The 14,469-nt window shown below is 56.6% G+C and overlaps 1 protein-coding gene across 13 annotated transcripts in view; it reads right to left on the bottom strand.

Moving 5' to 3' along the window:
* Positions 1-5,122: 5,122 nt before the first annotated feature.
* The window catches only part of ZNF205 (zinc finger protein 205), a 32,805-nt gene continuing 23,458 nt past the window's right edge, over positions 5,123-14,469 (bottom strand). For all 13 annotated transcript variants that reach the window (XM_088017307.1, XM_088017309.1, XM_088017303.1 and 10 more), the window contains 6 exons: positions 12,424-12,560; positions 9,401-9,614; positions 8,993-9,084; positions 8,236-8,356; positions 6,576-6,674; positions 5,123-6,335 (listed from right to left, as the gene is read on the bottom strand). In XM_088017307.1, the coding sequence (XP_087873433.1) occupies positions 5,260-6,335; positions 6,576-6,674; positions 8,236-8,356; positions 8,993-9,084; positions 9,401-9,614; positions 12,424-12,480 (1,659 nt within the window). In that variant the 5' untranslated portion in view covers positions 12,481-12,560 and the 3' untranslated portion in view covers positions 5,123-5,259. The remainder of the gene's footprint in view (positions 6,336-6,575; positions 6,675-8,235; positions 8,357-8,992; positions 9,085-9,400; positions 9,615-12,423; positions 12,561-14,469) is intronic.

Here is a 14,469-nt window from a genome sequence, read left to right as displayed (position 1 = left end):
CCTGCCCCGCCTTTTGCTCTCTCTCTCTCTCGCTCTCTCAAATGAATAAATGGAATCTAAAAAAAAAAGAAGAAGAAGAAGAACATAAGGGGCACCTGGGTGGCTCAGTCAGTTGAGCAACTGATTCTTGGTTTCGGCTCTGGTCCTGATCTCAGGGTCATGAAATCAGCCCAGCACTGGGTTCTGCGCTTGGCATGGAGTCTGCTTGGGGTTCTCTCTCTCCCTCTGTCCCTCCCACTTGTGCTCTCTCTCTCAAATAAATAAAGCTTTAAAAAATAGAACATAAAAATATTTATTTTTATAATTTCTCTTGTGGGATATTAGATATTCAGAATTTCCATGTCATCCTGACTAAATTTTGGTAGTTTTTTCTAGGAAGTCATCCCTTTCATCTACAACTTAAAATTTATTAGATAGGGGCGCCTGGGTGGCTCAGTTGTTAAGTGTCTGCCTTCGGCTCAGGTCATGGTCCCAGGGTCCTGGGATCGAGCCCCACATCGGGCTCCCTGCTCCGCGGGAAGCCTGCTTCTCCCTCTCCCGCTCCCCCTGCTTGTGTCCTCTCTCTCGCTGTGTCTCTCTCTCTCAAATAAACAAAATCTTTAAAAAAATTTTTTATTAAGATAAAGTTGTTCGTAGTATTCCCGTTTGATTAAAATTTTAAAAATCAGCATGTATGGTTAAATCCTACTCCTTGTTTTGGGATCCTGAGATAGCACTTGAAGGGTGGAGCAGCAGGCTAGGAAGAGCCTGGGTCCCTGTTGACTTTGTGGGTTAGGGCTGCCACACCAATCCTGACATAGGCTGCCTACCTGCAGCCCACCTGCACATATTATCTTGAGAAATACACTTATACATTTTGGTTAAGATCCTGCTATTTGGGGGGCGCCTGTGTGGCTCAGTCATTGGGCATCTGCCTTCGGCTCGGGTCGTGATCCCAGGGTCCAGGGATAGAGCCCTGCATCAGTTGGGCTCCCTGCTCAGCAGGGAGTCTGCTTCTCCTTCTCCCCCTGCTTGTGTTCCCTCTCTCGCTGTGTCTCTGTCAAATAAATAAATAAAATCTTAAAAAAAAAAAAAAAGATCCTATTTTGGATCTCTGTTATTTGTAATCCTAACTGATCCACTGCCTCACAGGGCTGTTATAAGGATTAAATAAATGAGAGAATACAAGAAGACCACCGAGCCCAGCACTACCTCTTAACACCTAGGAAGTGCTCAATAAAGAGTGACTAGTCCCAGGGAGTTAGGTATCGCCAGGAAACTGTCACAGGGGCATGCCCACAGGAGCATAAGGTACATGAGAAGCTGCCGGATTTAGGCCCTCCAGGCATTTTTTCCACTTTCCCCTTAACATTTGAGTCCAGCTTGCTCTGGTCAGTGGCCTGTTGGGTTGTAGTATTAATCTTCAAGACTAGCCTCGAACTTTGTTAGTTGAAAAGAGAAAAACTGGGGCGCTCTAGGAGGTGCCAGAGGTGCAGGCCACGGAGTGCTGTCTTTGCAACCGAGGCAAGGCAGCCTGACTGACCACACACCACAGACTGGCAGAGGAGCGTGAGAATGAGGAAGGTTGGATCATCTTCACAACCTTCCTTTCTCCACTCTCCACCATATACCAAGGAGAAACCTCAGCCCACAGCCTCTGGCAAGTCTCACCTTCTAGCCTCCCCTTCTGCAGGCACCTGCCACCAGAGGTGTCATTTCAGCTCCTGGTACATCAATCTCTTCCTCATGGTGGGGCCTTTATTCATTCTGCTCCCCTTGCTTGGAAGGTTCTGCCCCCAAATCCTTGTAAAACGGCTTCTCGTCATTCTCCAAGTCTCAGTTTAAATGTTCCCGCCTTGAAGGGGCCCTCTCTGACAGTCCGTTCCTAACATCCTCCATTGCTTCACACGTTCCTTTCTTTCTGGTATTTGTCACTACCTGAAAGCAATGTTTGTGTCACTTATCTGCTTATCAGTCTCCCTCACTAGACCGGAACCCCGTGAGGGCAAGGATCTTGTCTGGCTTTGTCATCGCGTATTCCTCATCATTTAGCAAAGAACCTGGAATGCAGGCATTCATTTCGTGTTTGAAATACGAATGAGTGAATGCTGCAAAGCCCCTACTTAACGTTTCCCTGCCCTTTACCTCCCTCCCCCCGCAACGGCCACCTCAGTTTCCCCGGCTCACCCCGCCCCCAAGAGGCGTCTCCCTCCAGACGGTTCCCGCGCCCGCGCCCGGCTCTCCCCAGCACCACTGTCAGGCCCTGCTCCGGGGCTCGGAAGGTCTTAGAGCGCCGGCGGGAGGTGTCCGCGCGCCCGCTGAGCTCCAGGACAGAGGCCATAGGTGGAAGCCGGGATCGGGCTCCCAGAGTTCCCAGCCAGCAACGAGATGCCGGGGCTGGGAGCTCGAAACCGGAAGCGGCTCTGGCCGGGGCTGTCCGGCCCTCGCCCGCGGCCCCTCTAGGACCGCAGGAGGCTTGGCATCTCGGTAGTAGGCCCAGGGCCGGCTGTGAAGGCTAGGGGGGTGGCGAGGTCAGCAGTCCAGGCCCCCATCCTTGGTCCCTTCAGCAACGGCCATCCGGCAGAGGGGAAAAGGGAAAGCGTCAATGCGGAGATTTTTCCGATGTTGCCGGGCAACCGTGCCCCTTGGGGAGCGGTGGGGTGAAAAAGGGTCGTGATTGGCCGGTTCTGCTGCAGCCCGCCCCTCGCCCCGCCCCGCCCCCTGACTGGCTAAGGTCTGAGCTGGTGGGAGGGGCCTGCCGGAAACCCATCCTCCTCGCCGCGAGGCCCCTTAGTAAGGATGGCCCTCTTGCGCCCTCGCCCGCGCCCGGCCTCGCTACCCGGCGGAGTCACCGAAGTGCGGGAGACGCCCTCGGCCCGGGGGGGGCAGCAGGGCCAGCTGGGATCTCGGCCCCCGGAACAGGGACCTGGGCCGTGCCTTGGGCCGCACAGGGAGCGGGTGGGCAGCCCGCAGCGACGATTCCCCGCCTCCGCCCTCACCCTCGCCCTCCCTCTGACGGCGCAGGCGCAGATGAAGCGTGAGCGACCAGGTGGGGGCCCTCCAAGGCCGGGAGGCTGGGAGGCCAGGTGTGGCAGAAGCCAGGAGGAAGCGGGCCAGAGACACCAAGACCCTTCCCTGGCGACCCCCTTCCCAGTCAGCTACCTCTCCATCACCCACCAAGTCACGAACACCCTTCAGCCTCACATTCTAGGCCCTTCCACGACATCTCCACTACCTCCGCAGTCTTAGTTGTTCTTGTCAAATGTTTCCTAAATTGCCAAGTTCCAGTCAAAAAATGTTCTCGCCACTCGATCCCAGAATGGTGGCCTCTGGATGGGTCTCTAAGCAGAAGTGGACTGAGACCCATGGGGCCCTTGGAATCATGTTCCTCTCCACGGTGCTATGAAAAGGGGAAACAGTTTCTCCAGGTCTCAGAGTTCCTCAGAGGCCAGAGTGGAGTCTTTAAACGATGCCCTGGCTCACTCGACAGATCTCTGGAGCTGTTCAAGTCCTGGCACACTGGCTATAAAGCCCAAGGAAGCAAATGAATCACCACTGTGCAAATAGTTCTCTGTGCTAAGCTTGTATCAAGTTTAACGAGTGTCCTTCCAGCCTCTTTCATCAGGAAACAAGCTCCTGGAAGCTGCAAGCCTGCTTTATGTGAACAAGCCCTCCTCAGCCCCTTATATTGAGCCAAGCTGAGAAATCCCATTTCTGACTGAGTGACCCAAGCCATGAAGACAAGCTGAAGGGAAGAAACAGCTTGCTTTCTCATGTCTTCAAGAGCCATCTAATTCAACCAGTCCGGCCAGCAACCCAACCCTAGATCTCACGGAGAGCTGCCAGACACAACCAAGTTCTGCCTGGGCTCCCACTAGTCCGCAGCTTCCTGGCATCTGGCTGATGACCTGCTCCCCGACTCGCCATCTCCGGCTGAGTCCAGCAGCCCTGAAGGTCAAGTCTACAGTCTGTCTTACTCTTTTTGGACAGCCCCACCTCATAACATGCATTAGCCAGCCAGTAGTCGTTGGGATGCATGGAAGCAGGGGTATTCTTTACACAACGAAATCCCTGGACCTGAACCCCAGCTTCCATCTCTCTGGTTGTTGGCTAAGTTATTGGACCTCTCGGCTGTTTCCTCATCTATAAGACTGGGACGGGGTCCACTGCTCAGAGCTGTGGAGACTAGAAGTGACATATACATGGCACTTGGCCCCTTGACTGGCAGCTACTACTATCGTCAGTCCCCATTCCTGCTCCAACTCCCTTGGGAGCCAGGAGCCAGCCAGGGCGGCAGCCACCCTGCTGGCCCCCTGATTCAGGGAGGCAGGTGGAGTCTCAACAGCCGCCCACATGCAGGTGTCCTCAAGGTCAGTCGGTGTGTCAGAACCCAGTGTCATCTTGAGAGCCAAGCTGCAAGGTTTGGATAATAAGCAGGCTGAGCCCATTCCTCCCCAGGAAAAAAAGAGAATGGGAAATAGAAATACAGAGGTCAAAAAAGCAGAAGGCCAAGACTAAAAGAGCCAGACAGGGGCAGGTAGGGCAAATTATAAAGGACATGTACAAAGAGGCCAAGGAGGTGAAAAGTACCAGAAGGAGCTGACTGCAGCCTCAGAAGGCACCAGGAGGGACAGTGGTCCCTGGTAAAGGAGGAATCCTCACTGGATTACGGCCGGGCCCCAGTGGAAACACATGGAAAATGTCCAGTCACAAAACAGGCCTCCAGTGCCTGAGACAGGAGACAGGGAGGGCCGCAGACAAGGAACATGAGTTCCCAGCTGGCTCAACCCTGCTCCAGCTCCCAAAAAGAAGAGCCAAGGGAGGGTCCTGGGCTCAGGGGGCAATGTCCCTGGGGCCAGGAGCAGTGGTGGCAGCAGCAGACCACCCCTCCAGGGGGATCCACAGTCTCAGAAGTGGCTGGCTGGCTTCAGGTTTGGAAACCTCTGTGCCCAGAAGCCTTTGCTTGTAAACTTAGGGTCCGGATGCTCTGGACTGGCCCCAAGTCAGGTCAAGGCAGGGAAAGAGAGTACCCAAGCCCTGACAGCAATGACTCAGGGATGCCTCAGCCATGCTGATGTGGCTGACCCTGGAGGCCCCCCAGTCGGACTCACCGCCAGGGCCCCACGAGACAGTACATAAGTGGTGGCTGGAATTCCAAGGCCTTTAATTTGCAGCCAGCGTGCCCGCGCCTCGCCCTAGTTCCTGTGTTGTCACGCCCCACCCCATGCCAACACCTCCCGCTCCCTTCCCACACCCCTTCTCACGCTGCCCTGATGCCTCCTAAGTGGGAGCAGGCGGGGGTGCCGCCAGCGCCCCCGCCGCCCCCAGCATCAGCATGGCCAGTGCCTTGGGCCCCGTCGTGTGGATCTTCTCATGCCGGTGCAGGTTGGAGCGCCGGCTGAAGCTCTTGCCACAGAGGGGGCAGGAGTAGGGCCGGACACCACGGTGGGTGCGCTGGTGGGCGGTGAGGTGTGAGCTATGACTGAAGCTCTTGCCACAGTCGAGGCAGTGGTAGGGCTTCTCGCCCGTGTGCGTGCGGTTGTGCGCGATGAGGTTGGAGCGCTGGCTGAAGCACTTGCCGCACTCAGGGCACGGGTAGGGCTTGACCCCAGTGTGGGTGCGCTGGTGGGTGACCAGGGCCGAGCTCTGCGTGAAGCACTTGCCGCAGATGGGGCACTTGTGGGGCTTGGCGCCCGTGTGGGTGCCCTGGTGGGTGACCAGGTCCGAGCGGCGGGTGAAGCGCTTGGCACAGCGGTCACACACGTAGGGCTTCTCACCCGTGTGGATGCGCTGGTGCTGGATCAGCGTCGAGTGGTGGCTGAAGCTCTTCCAGCAGGAGGGGCAGGTGTAGGGCTTCTCGCCCGTGTGGATGATCTGGTGCTGGATGAGGTGCGAACTGCGGCCAAAGCGCTTGCCGCAGTCCGTGCAGGTGTAGGGCTTCTCGCCCGTGTGGGTGCGCCGGTGGGTCACCAGGTGGGAGTGCCAGCTGAAGCCCTTGCCGCACTGCTCGCACTTGTAGGTCTTCTTGCTGGCGTCACCGTCGGGGGCCAGGCCCTCCTCGCTGCTCTCGGGGCTGCCCGTTCGCCCCTCTCTGGGTTTCTCTGGAAGGTGGCCCTCCTGGGCCTTCTCGAGGCTGGTGTTGGGCGGGGTCGGTTTCGCCTGCCTCTCCTCCAGGGGACCTGGCTGCCCATCGTCTTTGGCTGGCCCCAAGCTCTGGCCGCTGCCTGCTTGCTGCCCGCACTGCAGGATGTCTCCCTGGGCTCTCCCCACCCTGCTTCTGAAAGGCTTCACATCCCCAAGGGCTGCCAGGGATGCCAGGGATGGGGCTGGCTCCTCCTTTCCCATCTCAGTGGCTCCTGGAGAAAGAGAGTTTCCAGCAAGAGAGAGACTTCCATGAGGGACCCAGGGAAATTCTGGAAATGGAGTTAAGAATGAGGATCCTGGAAGGAAAAACCACCCCCCCTGCCCGGCAGAGGACAGGAAGCCGGCAGCCTTGCCCCTGGCACGCGTCTGCACCCCAGGAAACAGAGGGCCTGCACTGACAAAGGGCACCCGGGAGTGACAGTGACCTACCCACCTGCCACCTCTGCACGCACCTGGCTTCTCCTCCTCATCTCCCATCTGTCGGCACGAGCTCGAGGCCTCACCCTTGCCCTGTCCTTGGGAGGCCCAGAAAGGTCTGCTGAAGGGAAATCCTGGCCAAAAAGAGACGAGATGCTGCACTCAGTTGTGGAACTTTCAGGCTGCACAGCAGGAGACAACCCCCACCCCCACCTGCCAAGTGAAGAGGCAGAAGTGGGGAGGCAGCCCTGCAAACATGGGGTAAAACGACATAAGCTGAAAAATCGCTTGGGGTCAGGTGTCCAGCCCTCTGTGGGAAGCACACTGTAGGGTAACTGCCAGACCTACTCTCCTCGGGGCTGAGTTGGGCTCCATCTCATTTCCCTGAAGGAGCCACAAGAGCAAAGGGAGAGGGGCCGGGTGAGGTCAGCTGCCGACAACCCCCTTTGTCACACAGGCCCCCAGCAGTGAGCCCAGCAATGTCTCCAGTCCTGCACCTTCCCAGACCAGGGGCAAAAAGGGCTCCTGGGGGAGGGACAGTGGGTGCAACGAAGCCCAGTGGGAGGGCCTGGGAGAAGAGGCCAGGGGTGCTGACCACCTGGTCAGGGACCAAAGGCCCACTGGCCAAGTCCCCTGGGGCAAGGGCCTGGGGATTCTGGTCAAGTCAGTAAGAGAGCGGAGGCCCCAGCCTCCATGCCCTGATCCATGCCCTGCAGGAGGGAAGGAATGTGTTGGACCCACCAGCAGGTTTAGGGCATTTGTGAGGCTTGCTGTGGGGCTGCAAATGGGTGCTGAGTTCCCTCTGATCTCTCGGGACTTGCCTGGACCTGCCGCTCTGGGCCCTGGGGAGTGCTAAGGATGGGTGGTAAGCAGACCTGAGATAATTAAAGGAGTGAGCTGTCCTGACTCCAAGGCCCACCACCGAAGTCAAGGGTGGAATGACCAAGCCCCTGGCTCCCTGGACTAGCAAGTGTGCCCCTGGTGTGTATGGACGGACAGACAGACAGACCAGACACATGAATGAACGGCAATGAAGGAATGAGCACCAGGAGCTGTCCGTAAGACCTCCTAAATTCTGCCAACAAAAGCAGGGTCTGAAACGGAGGAGTCGGAGTGCTGGGACTTTACTTACCATGAGAAACAATGAGGGGGCCAAGGCCCCTCTGAAAAAAACGACAGGCCCCTCAGGGTGGACGTGACAGCTCAGGGTCTAGGGGCCTAGAGAGATTAGCTGGCACCCATGCGCCCCACCCCCGGCAGTCATCCCCGATCTGCAGCCAAGCTCTCAGCGCACACACCTCTCAGGTGGGACTTTGAGGAGCGCGACGGTGGGAGAAGCGGACTAAACACTTCAGAAGGGCCGGGGAGCAGAACCTCGAGGCCAGCACTGCCCAACACGGCAGCCACTCGCCACGTGGGGCTATTGCAATTCAAACTGGAGCCGGGTAAAAGGAAATGAAATATGAACTCAGGCGCTCCAGCCACATTTCCGGTGCCGAGCAGCCACATCTGGCTCGCGGGCCCCAGGTCAGCACAGAGCACCCGTCCCCCACCGGGAAGGTGTTATAGAAGAGAGCGGCCCACATGAACGATGAGAAGGAACTTAGGCCCTGGAAGGAGGGGACGGCGGGACGGCCCCACCTCTGGCACCGGGCCCCAGTAAGTAGCCACCCCAGCACAACCTCGGGCCCTTACCCAAGGACAGCCCGTTCCTCTTCTGCAGGACGTCCCTATAGAAGCTCTGCTGCGCGTGGTCCAGCCGCCCCCACTCCTCCCGGGAGAGGTATAGAGCCACATCCTCAAAGGTCACTGGCATCTGAAACAACACACAATGCCCACTCTCCAGGGCACGCTGGGACACCGTGGAGGGGCACATGGCTCCAAGATGAGGGCGACCCCTCCCCAGCCTCCAACCTGCTGCCCCGAGTAAGGCCTGTCCTCCCAATTTGTCTGATGGTGAAGCAGGACAACCGCCCAAGGGTGACTTTTGCCCGGGGGCGGGCAATAACAAAGCAGTTGTGTACAACAGAAAACAAAAGACGAAGACAGGGCGCCTGGGTGGCTCAGTCACTAAGCGTCTGCCTTCGGCTCAGGTCATGGTCCCAGGGTCCTGGGATCAAGCCCCGCATCGGGCTCCCTGCTCCGTGGGATGTCTGCTTCTCCCTCTCCCACTCCCCCTGCTTGTGTTCCCTCTCTCGCTGTCTCTCTCTCTGTCAAATAAATAAAATCTTTAAAAAAAAAATTAAAAATAAATAAATAAATAAATAAAAATAAAAGACAAAGACAAGGGCCCTTTCCAGCACCACAACCAAAGGTCAGGCTCTCCACGCGCCCCCCTCTGGCCCCCACCCTCGGGTCCGGCGCTCAGATCCAGACGCTGAGGCACAGACATGCCATTTCTCCACATCCTTGTGCTCTTCCTCCAGCCTTGCACTTGAACAGGGACACTCACCTGGGACCAGGCTGTAAGCAGTGCCGCAGCCATCTGCCGATCTCTGGTCCTCCCTTCGCGAGCAAGCCCGGGGATCTGGGGGGAGGGGAGGGCTGAGAGAGGAGAGAGGTCCTCAGGGCGGACACCTCACCGTGCTGGGCCCCACCGCTCCCCCTGAGCAGACCATTCCTGGCTTACCAGGGACACCACAGCTGCCTCAAACTCCACCCCCAACCTGACCCAATAAGAGGGTCAGTAGGTTCTAAAGTTGTGCGGGAGCGGCCTCTGAGGGGCAGGTGGGCAGACATCCGGGCATCTCCATGGCAAGAGAGCTTGTGCCCCCCCCCATGCTGTGAGCCTCCACCTCTCCCCACAGCTGCCACCCAACAAAGTGCATCTCTCCACGTCCCTCTCCATCCCTCTCCTCACCTCCACCAGGCAGGAAAAGAGCTTTCTCCTTAGAGCCCTGGCTTAGGGACACCCAGCCTGGCGTTCCTGGAGCCCCATCCCCCTGCGATGCCCCCTCAGGGTGTGGCTCTTCCGGCTCCGTCTTGATGTGGGGTGACTCCTGAGCAGCTCCCAAAGGCACCATCTCCTCCGACTCAGAAAGCATTTCTTGACAAGGATGCTCATGACCTGGAACCTTGGAATGACAGCCCCCATCAGCACCCGGGCAGAGTATGGGAGACTCAGCTGAGCTCCACACCTGAGGGTCCTGGCAGGGGCCACACACACCCAAATGCAAAGCACAGATTGAAGGACTGGCCTTGCTTTCTTCTGGCCCGGGGACCCGCACATCTCTGCTTTGCCTCCACAAGGCCGCGGCAGCAAGGGAAGGAAGGCTCGAGGTCGGGCCAGGGGCAGGCGTGCCAGGTGCCCACAGAGTAGATGCCTTCTCAATTCCAGCCTCGTACCACCCACAGCAGTGTGGACTGTTACCGTTTAACACTGAGGAAACCAAGTGCAGTGGATTGAATAGTGTCCCCCCAAATTTCACATCTGCTCGGAACCTCAGAACATGACCTTATTTGAAGATGTAATTAGTTAAGGATCCTGAGATGAAATCATCCTGCATTTAGACTGGGTCCTAAATCCAATGACTGGTGTCCTTATAAGAGGAAAAGACATGGAAACACAGAGAAAGCCACGTGAAGATGGAGTCAGAGCTGGGGTGAAGCCAAGGGACACTTGGAGCCACCAGACACTGAGAGGCAGAAGGATCCTCTTCCTAGAGGCTGGGAAGGGAGCCCCCGCAGTGCTGTGATTTGGGGTTTCTGGCCTCTAGAACTGAGGGAATAAATTCTGGTTGTTACACAGACACAGGAAACTGATGTATCCAGGCTCAGAGATCAGACAACGGCCCTAGATCACAGATCCCATGAGTGCTTGGCCAAGGGTGGAACTCAAGGGTATCTGACTCACAAGTCAACCCCAGGGCCACCATTTCTTGGAGATGACAGGGAGGTATCATGTGGCCTTGGGCCATTTCCAGCCTGACTCAATTTGGTCACAGAAGTTGGAGTTTTGGGGTTTGGAGAAAAAAGCCCAAGGGCACCGCTAACTGCGCCAAGGCCCACGCCCACCTCGGTCAGACAGAAGGAAAACCTCCCGGTTCACCCCTGCAGCACCACCCACCACAATGGTGCTTCCAGGGTCCTCCTACCCAGTCCCCACTTCTTCACACCAGCCTCAGCTCCAGCCCCTGGGACGGTGAGAAAGGGGCTTTGGAGTCAGGCAACCAGGACTCAGATCCAAGCCATCCAGGCCGGTCCCTCACTAGCTGCTCAACCTGGAGCAGGCACCGCCTTCGCACAAACCTCAAGAGTTTTGGGAAAGTCACTTCCTTTGCCTTGGGAGGCCCCTGGTGAGGCCTCCCTATCATCCACAACACAGGGACTGGCCAGGCTTCTCCCTCCACCACCCCCCACCTACCATCTATGTTATTAGGGTCTCAGAGGGAAAGACCCTCAGGCCAGGGAGCCACCTGGGCCAGGCAGCCTCTGAGACTCAGCTGCTCTGCCTCATGCACAGATAACCTGTGAGAAAGATCTGCGCACTCTGGAACATTCTGGATAAACACAGACTGGTGCCAATAATTATTATTATTACCCTACTGTGTGAGCTGACAGAATCCAACAGTAGCAGAGAACGTCAGGGACGTGTGAGGCCCATCGGGTGTTACCAAGGGGTCACGGAAGGGAAAGCAAACAGAGCTGACACTCCTTTGTGCGTCTATGGCACGAAAATGGAACAATTAATACAGACAGTCCCTGACTTACAACGGCTCAACTTAACCAGTTGTCGACTTTATGATGGCACTAAAGTGATAACACATTCGGTAAAAACTGTACTTCGAATTTTGAATTTGCATCTTCTGCTGGGCTAGCGATCTGTAGCACGGTCCTCCCTGGGGATGCGGGGGCAGGAGCCAAAGCTCCCCGTCAGCCACGCGCTCACAAGGGTAAACGACCGACAAACTGACCGCCATCCCGTTTTTCTCTTTCAGTATGGTATTCACTATATTACATGAGATACTGCTCAGCACTTCAGTATGAAACGGCTCTGTGGGAGGCGATTTTGCCCAACTATAGGCTGATGTTAGTGTTCTGAGCTCGTCTGGGGGAGGCAGATTAAGCTATGATGTTCAGTAGGTTAGTGTGTTAAATGCATTTTCGACTTCTTACACTTACAATGGGTTTATCAGGATGTAACCCCAACACAAGTCGAGGAAGATCTGCACTTGATTTGTATTTGAACTTACAACCCCTGGAACTACTAGTTGAGGTGCTGTAGGTTTCTCTGACCTAGGTTCTAGTTGCTGTGGGTGTTATTTTATGTTACAATATAATAGGGAGGCTCTGAGCCTCCCAACCACCTAGATGAGACAGGTAGGAAGAGCAGGCCCGTGACAGACATGTTATAGGTGACACTCCTGGCTCCCAGAGGCAGGGGACCTGCCCAAGGCACATACCTGGCTGCAGCTGACTCATATTCCTTTGATTCCAAGCCCAGTGGCTCTGCCCGCCCCCCCCCCCCCGGTTGTGATTACACACATGGGCAACAGGTACATGAAGGACTAGGTGCTTAGACCTAGAGAGAGTGGAGATGGGGTCCTAGGCAGAGGGAGGGTAAACTGAGGCTTCCCTGCGTGCTCTGGGCACTGTTCAGAGAGCAACCTCACCAGGAGGACCCCCATGCAGCCTCCTTGCTATTTCGTATGGCCTTTGGCCAAATGACGACTGAAATTGCCAGGCAAAGCGGAGCAGCTTGGTAGCTGTCGACTCCCAGGTGGAAGGCATTTCCTGTCGTACCACCATCTCTTCAACACCTCCCATCACCCCCCTCCACCAGCCCTGCACCCTGGCGAGCCTAACTCTTCCTTGCCTTGAAAATCTCCTCCTGCTCTCAGTCCTTCCAGGACATGCGTCCCTCACCCAGCACCCCGTCCATACCTCTCGGGCTCGCTCCTTGTCCTGGGCAACCCGGGTGCCTCCACCGTCTGCAGACATTTCTGAGTCAGAGGTAGAAAGCACAGCTGAGTCGTTTCTCCCTCTTGTTGGCCAACCCCCTCCAGCTTCTGGCCAGGAGCCTAAAAGAGCAGGAAGAAATCAGCCAGCGTCTGCTGGGCACCTCTAAAGCACTGTGAAAATCGCCACGCAGGACCAGACCCATCCTTGGTCCCAATCAGAAATAAAGCCTCCCAGATGCCTCCCAGTGACCTCACTCTCTATGATGGTTTTTGGTCCCTCGCTTGACAGAATGCTATTTTGTATCGTCCCCTTTGTCACTTAAGCCAGGACTCTGCATCTCAGAGCAGCCCAGTTAGGGAAAGCCAGGGCTGACTTAGAATCTGTCTCTCCTGCCATCAGGAGCCAAAAGGTCTGCAGAGATCCTAAAAACAGGTGTGGCCACACCCTTCACAGCCAGCTCAGCGGGAGAATTGAGGCCCCACTGTCTCCCGGGCCCAAGACACACACACCCTGCGCTCGACCTGACTCAGCCCCGCCTGGGATCCAGAAACTGAGCGGCCTGCAGCTGCAACCACCCGCCAGGTCCATCCTGCTCAGGGGCCTGGACGGACCATGTCCTCCCCTTCCCGAACCTGGGTCCAGGCCCGCTTTTCTCCCCACCAGCCTGAAGCCTTCCACCTTTGACCCCGTCCCCTCCTGCCAGCCGGCCACCCACATGGATCTCGGGATCCAGGCTCCCTCCCAATGCCCCTCTCACCGAGGTGGAGGCAGAGGGGGCACCTCGGGTGGTGGGGGCCCCCTCCCCCCAGGAAGGGAGACTCCACAGCCTGCACCGGGCCAGGGAGCCGGGTGGAGACTGGGATTAGGGACAACAGGAAGTCCCTCCCAGATCCCGTTCCCCACGCAGCTGCAGCCCTACAGGGTTCCCGGCTTCGAGGGTTCCGGGTCTGGGGTCCTGAGCTGTGCTGCACCTGCTCTCAGCCGGGAGGTGAGTCCTAGGTCTGCGCTGCCTGCTCACGATCGCTTTACCTGGCATGCACTTGTGATGCCAGCAAAGCAGGGACGCCGAAATGGGGAAATAAATTCTGTGCAAGGATTCTGACATTTGACATTTCAAACAGGGCACTGCAACTGTTCTCACAGAAGGAAGGGCACTTTTTCTGGGTGGAGGGGCACGATGGTCCTTTTTGACACACACGGCTTCTGAAGGTCTTATGGTGTCTCCGTGGAGACGTTCCTGGATTTCACCTAAGGCCCCCAGGCCGGTGAGCAGGTCCTCTGGGCTCTCCCCAAGACTGGCGTGGAGTTCTCTCTCCCTCAGAGCAAATTTAGCAAACAGGCCTGGGAACTACCCCCTACCCTCACCCCTGTGTCGGGCCAATCTGATTCCTCTAGACCTCCTCCCCAGCTCCGTCTCAAGGCTGGGGAGTGTATCAGGGGTAACGGGGTCTGACCCAGTCGTCAATAGGGTCCCAGACTCCATCTCCCAGTCTTGGCTTTCCCTTTGGGCCCTGAGAACCAAGGCTCCCAAAATGGAGGCTGAGACTGCTTCACTTCTAGGTTGAAGAACCCATCTCCCCCCTGAGCAGGGCATTGAGGATGGGTCTCAGGAGACGAGTGGGGCCAGCTCTGGAGTCAGATTCCAGGAAACCTCCCCATGCCCGTGGCCTCCAGTCATCAGAATCCTCTGACTCTTCACCCAGTAAGACAGGCACACCTGGCCCTGTGCCGGCCTACAGGTGTGCTATGTAGGCCCACAGGGGGTTAACTACTTTAGTTTTCCAACATTTAACAATTAGTAAAGTTCTCATAAAATCGATTTTCTTGAAAAATCAGAACATCAGGCAATCCTGCACTCATATTCCCCACATTCGGAGGCTGCTCTCATGTAGCTGCATTTGGTCCCCACTTGCCCCTGCAGCATTCTGAATTTGCAACTCTGCTTTTGGAGTTAAGCATGTTTTAGGATTCTGATCTATCCTACTGTCACTTTGATGAACAAAAAATATTAGCCTTGGGGTTTGCCTC

This window comes from Eumetopias jubatus, unplaced genomic scaffold, assembly GCF_037043125.1.
Source record: "Eumetopias jubatus isolate StellerSeaLion01/CBP00866 unplaced genomic scaffold, mEumJub1_p1.0 scaffold_12, whole genome shotgun sequence".
NCBI classification, from domain to species: Eukaryota; Metazoa; Chordata; class Mammalia; order Carnivora; family Otariidae; genus Eumetopias; species Eumetopias jubatus.
The sequence above is the reverse complement of the archived record's forward strand: the minus strand, read 5'-3'. Positions and strand labels throughout refer to the sequence as shown.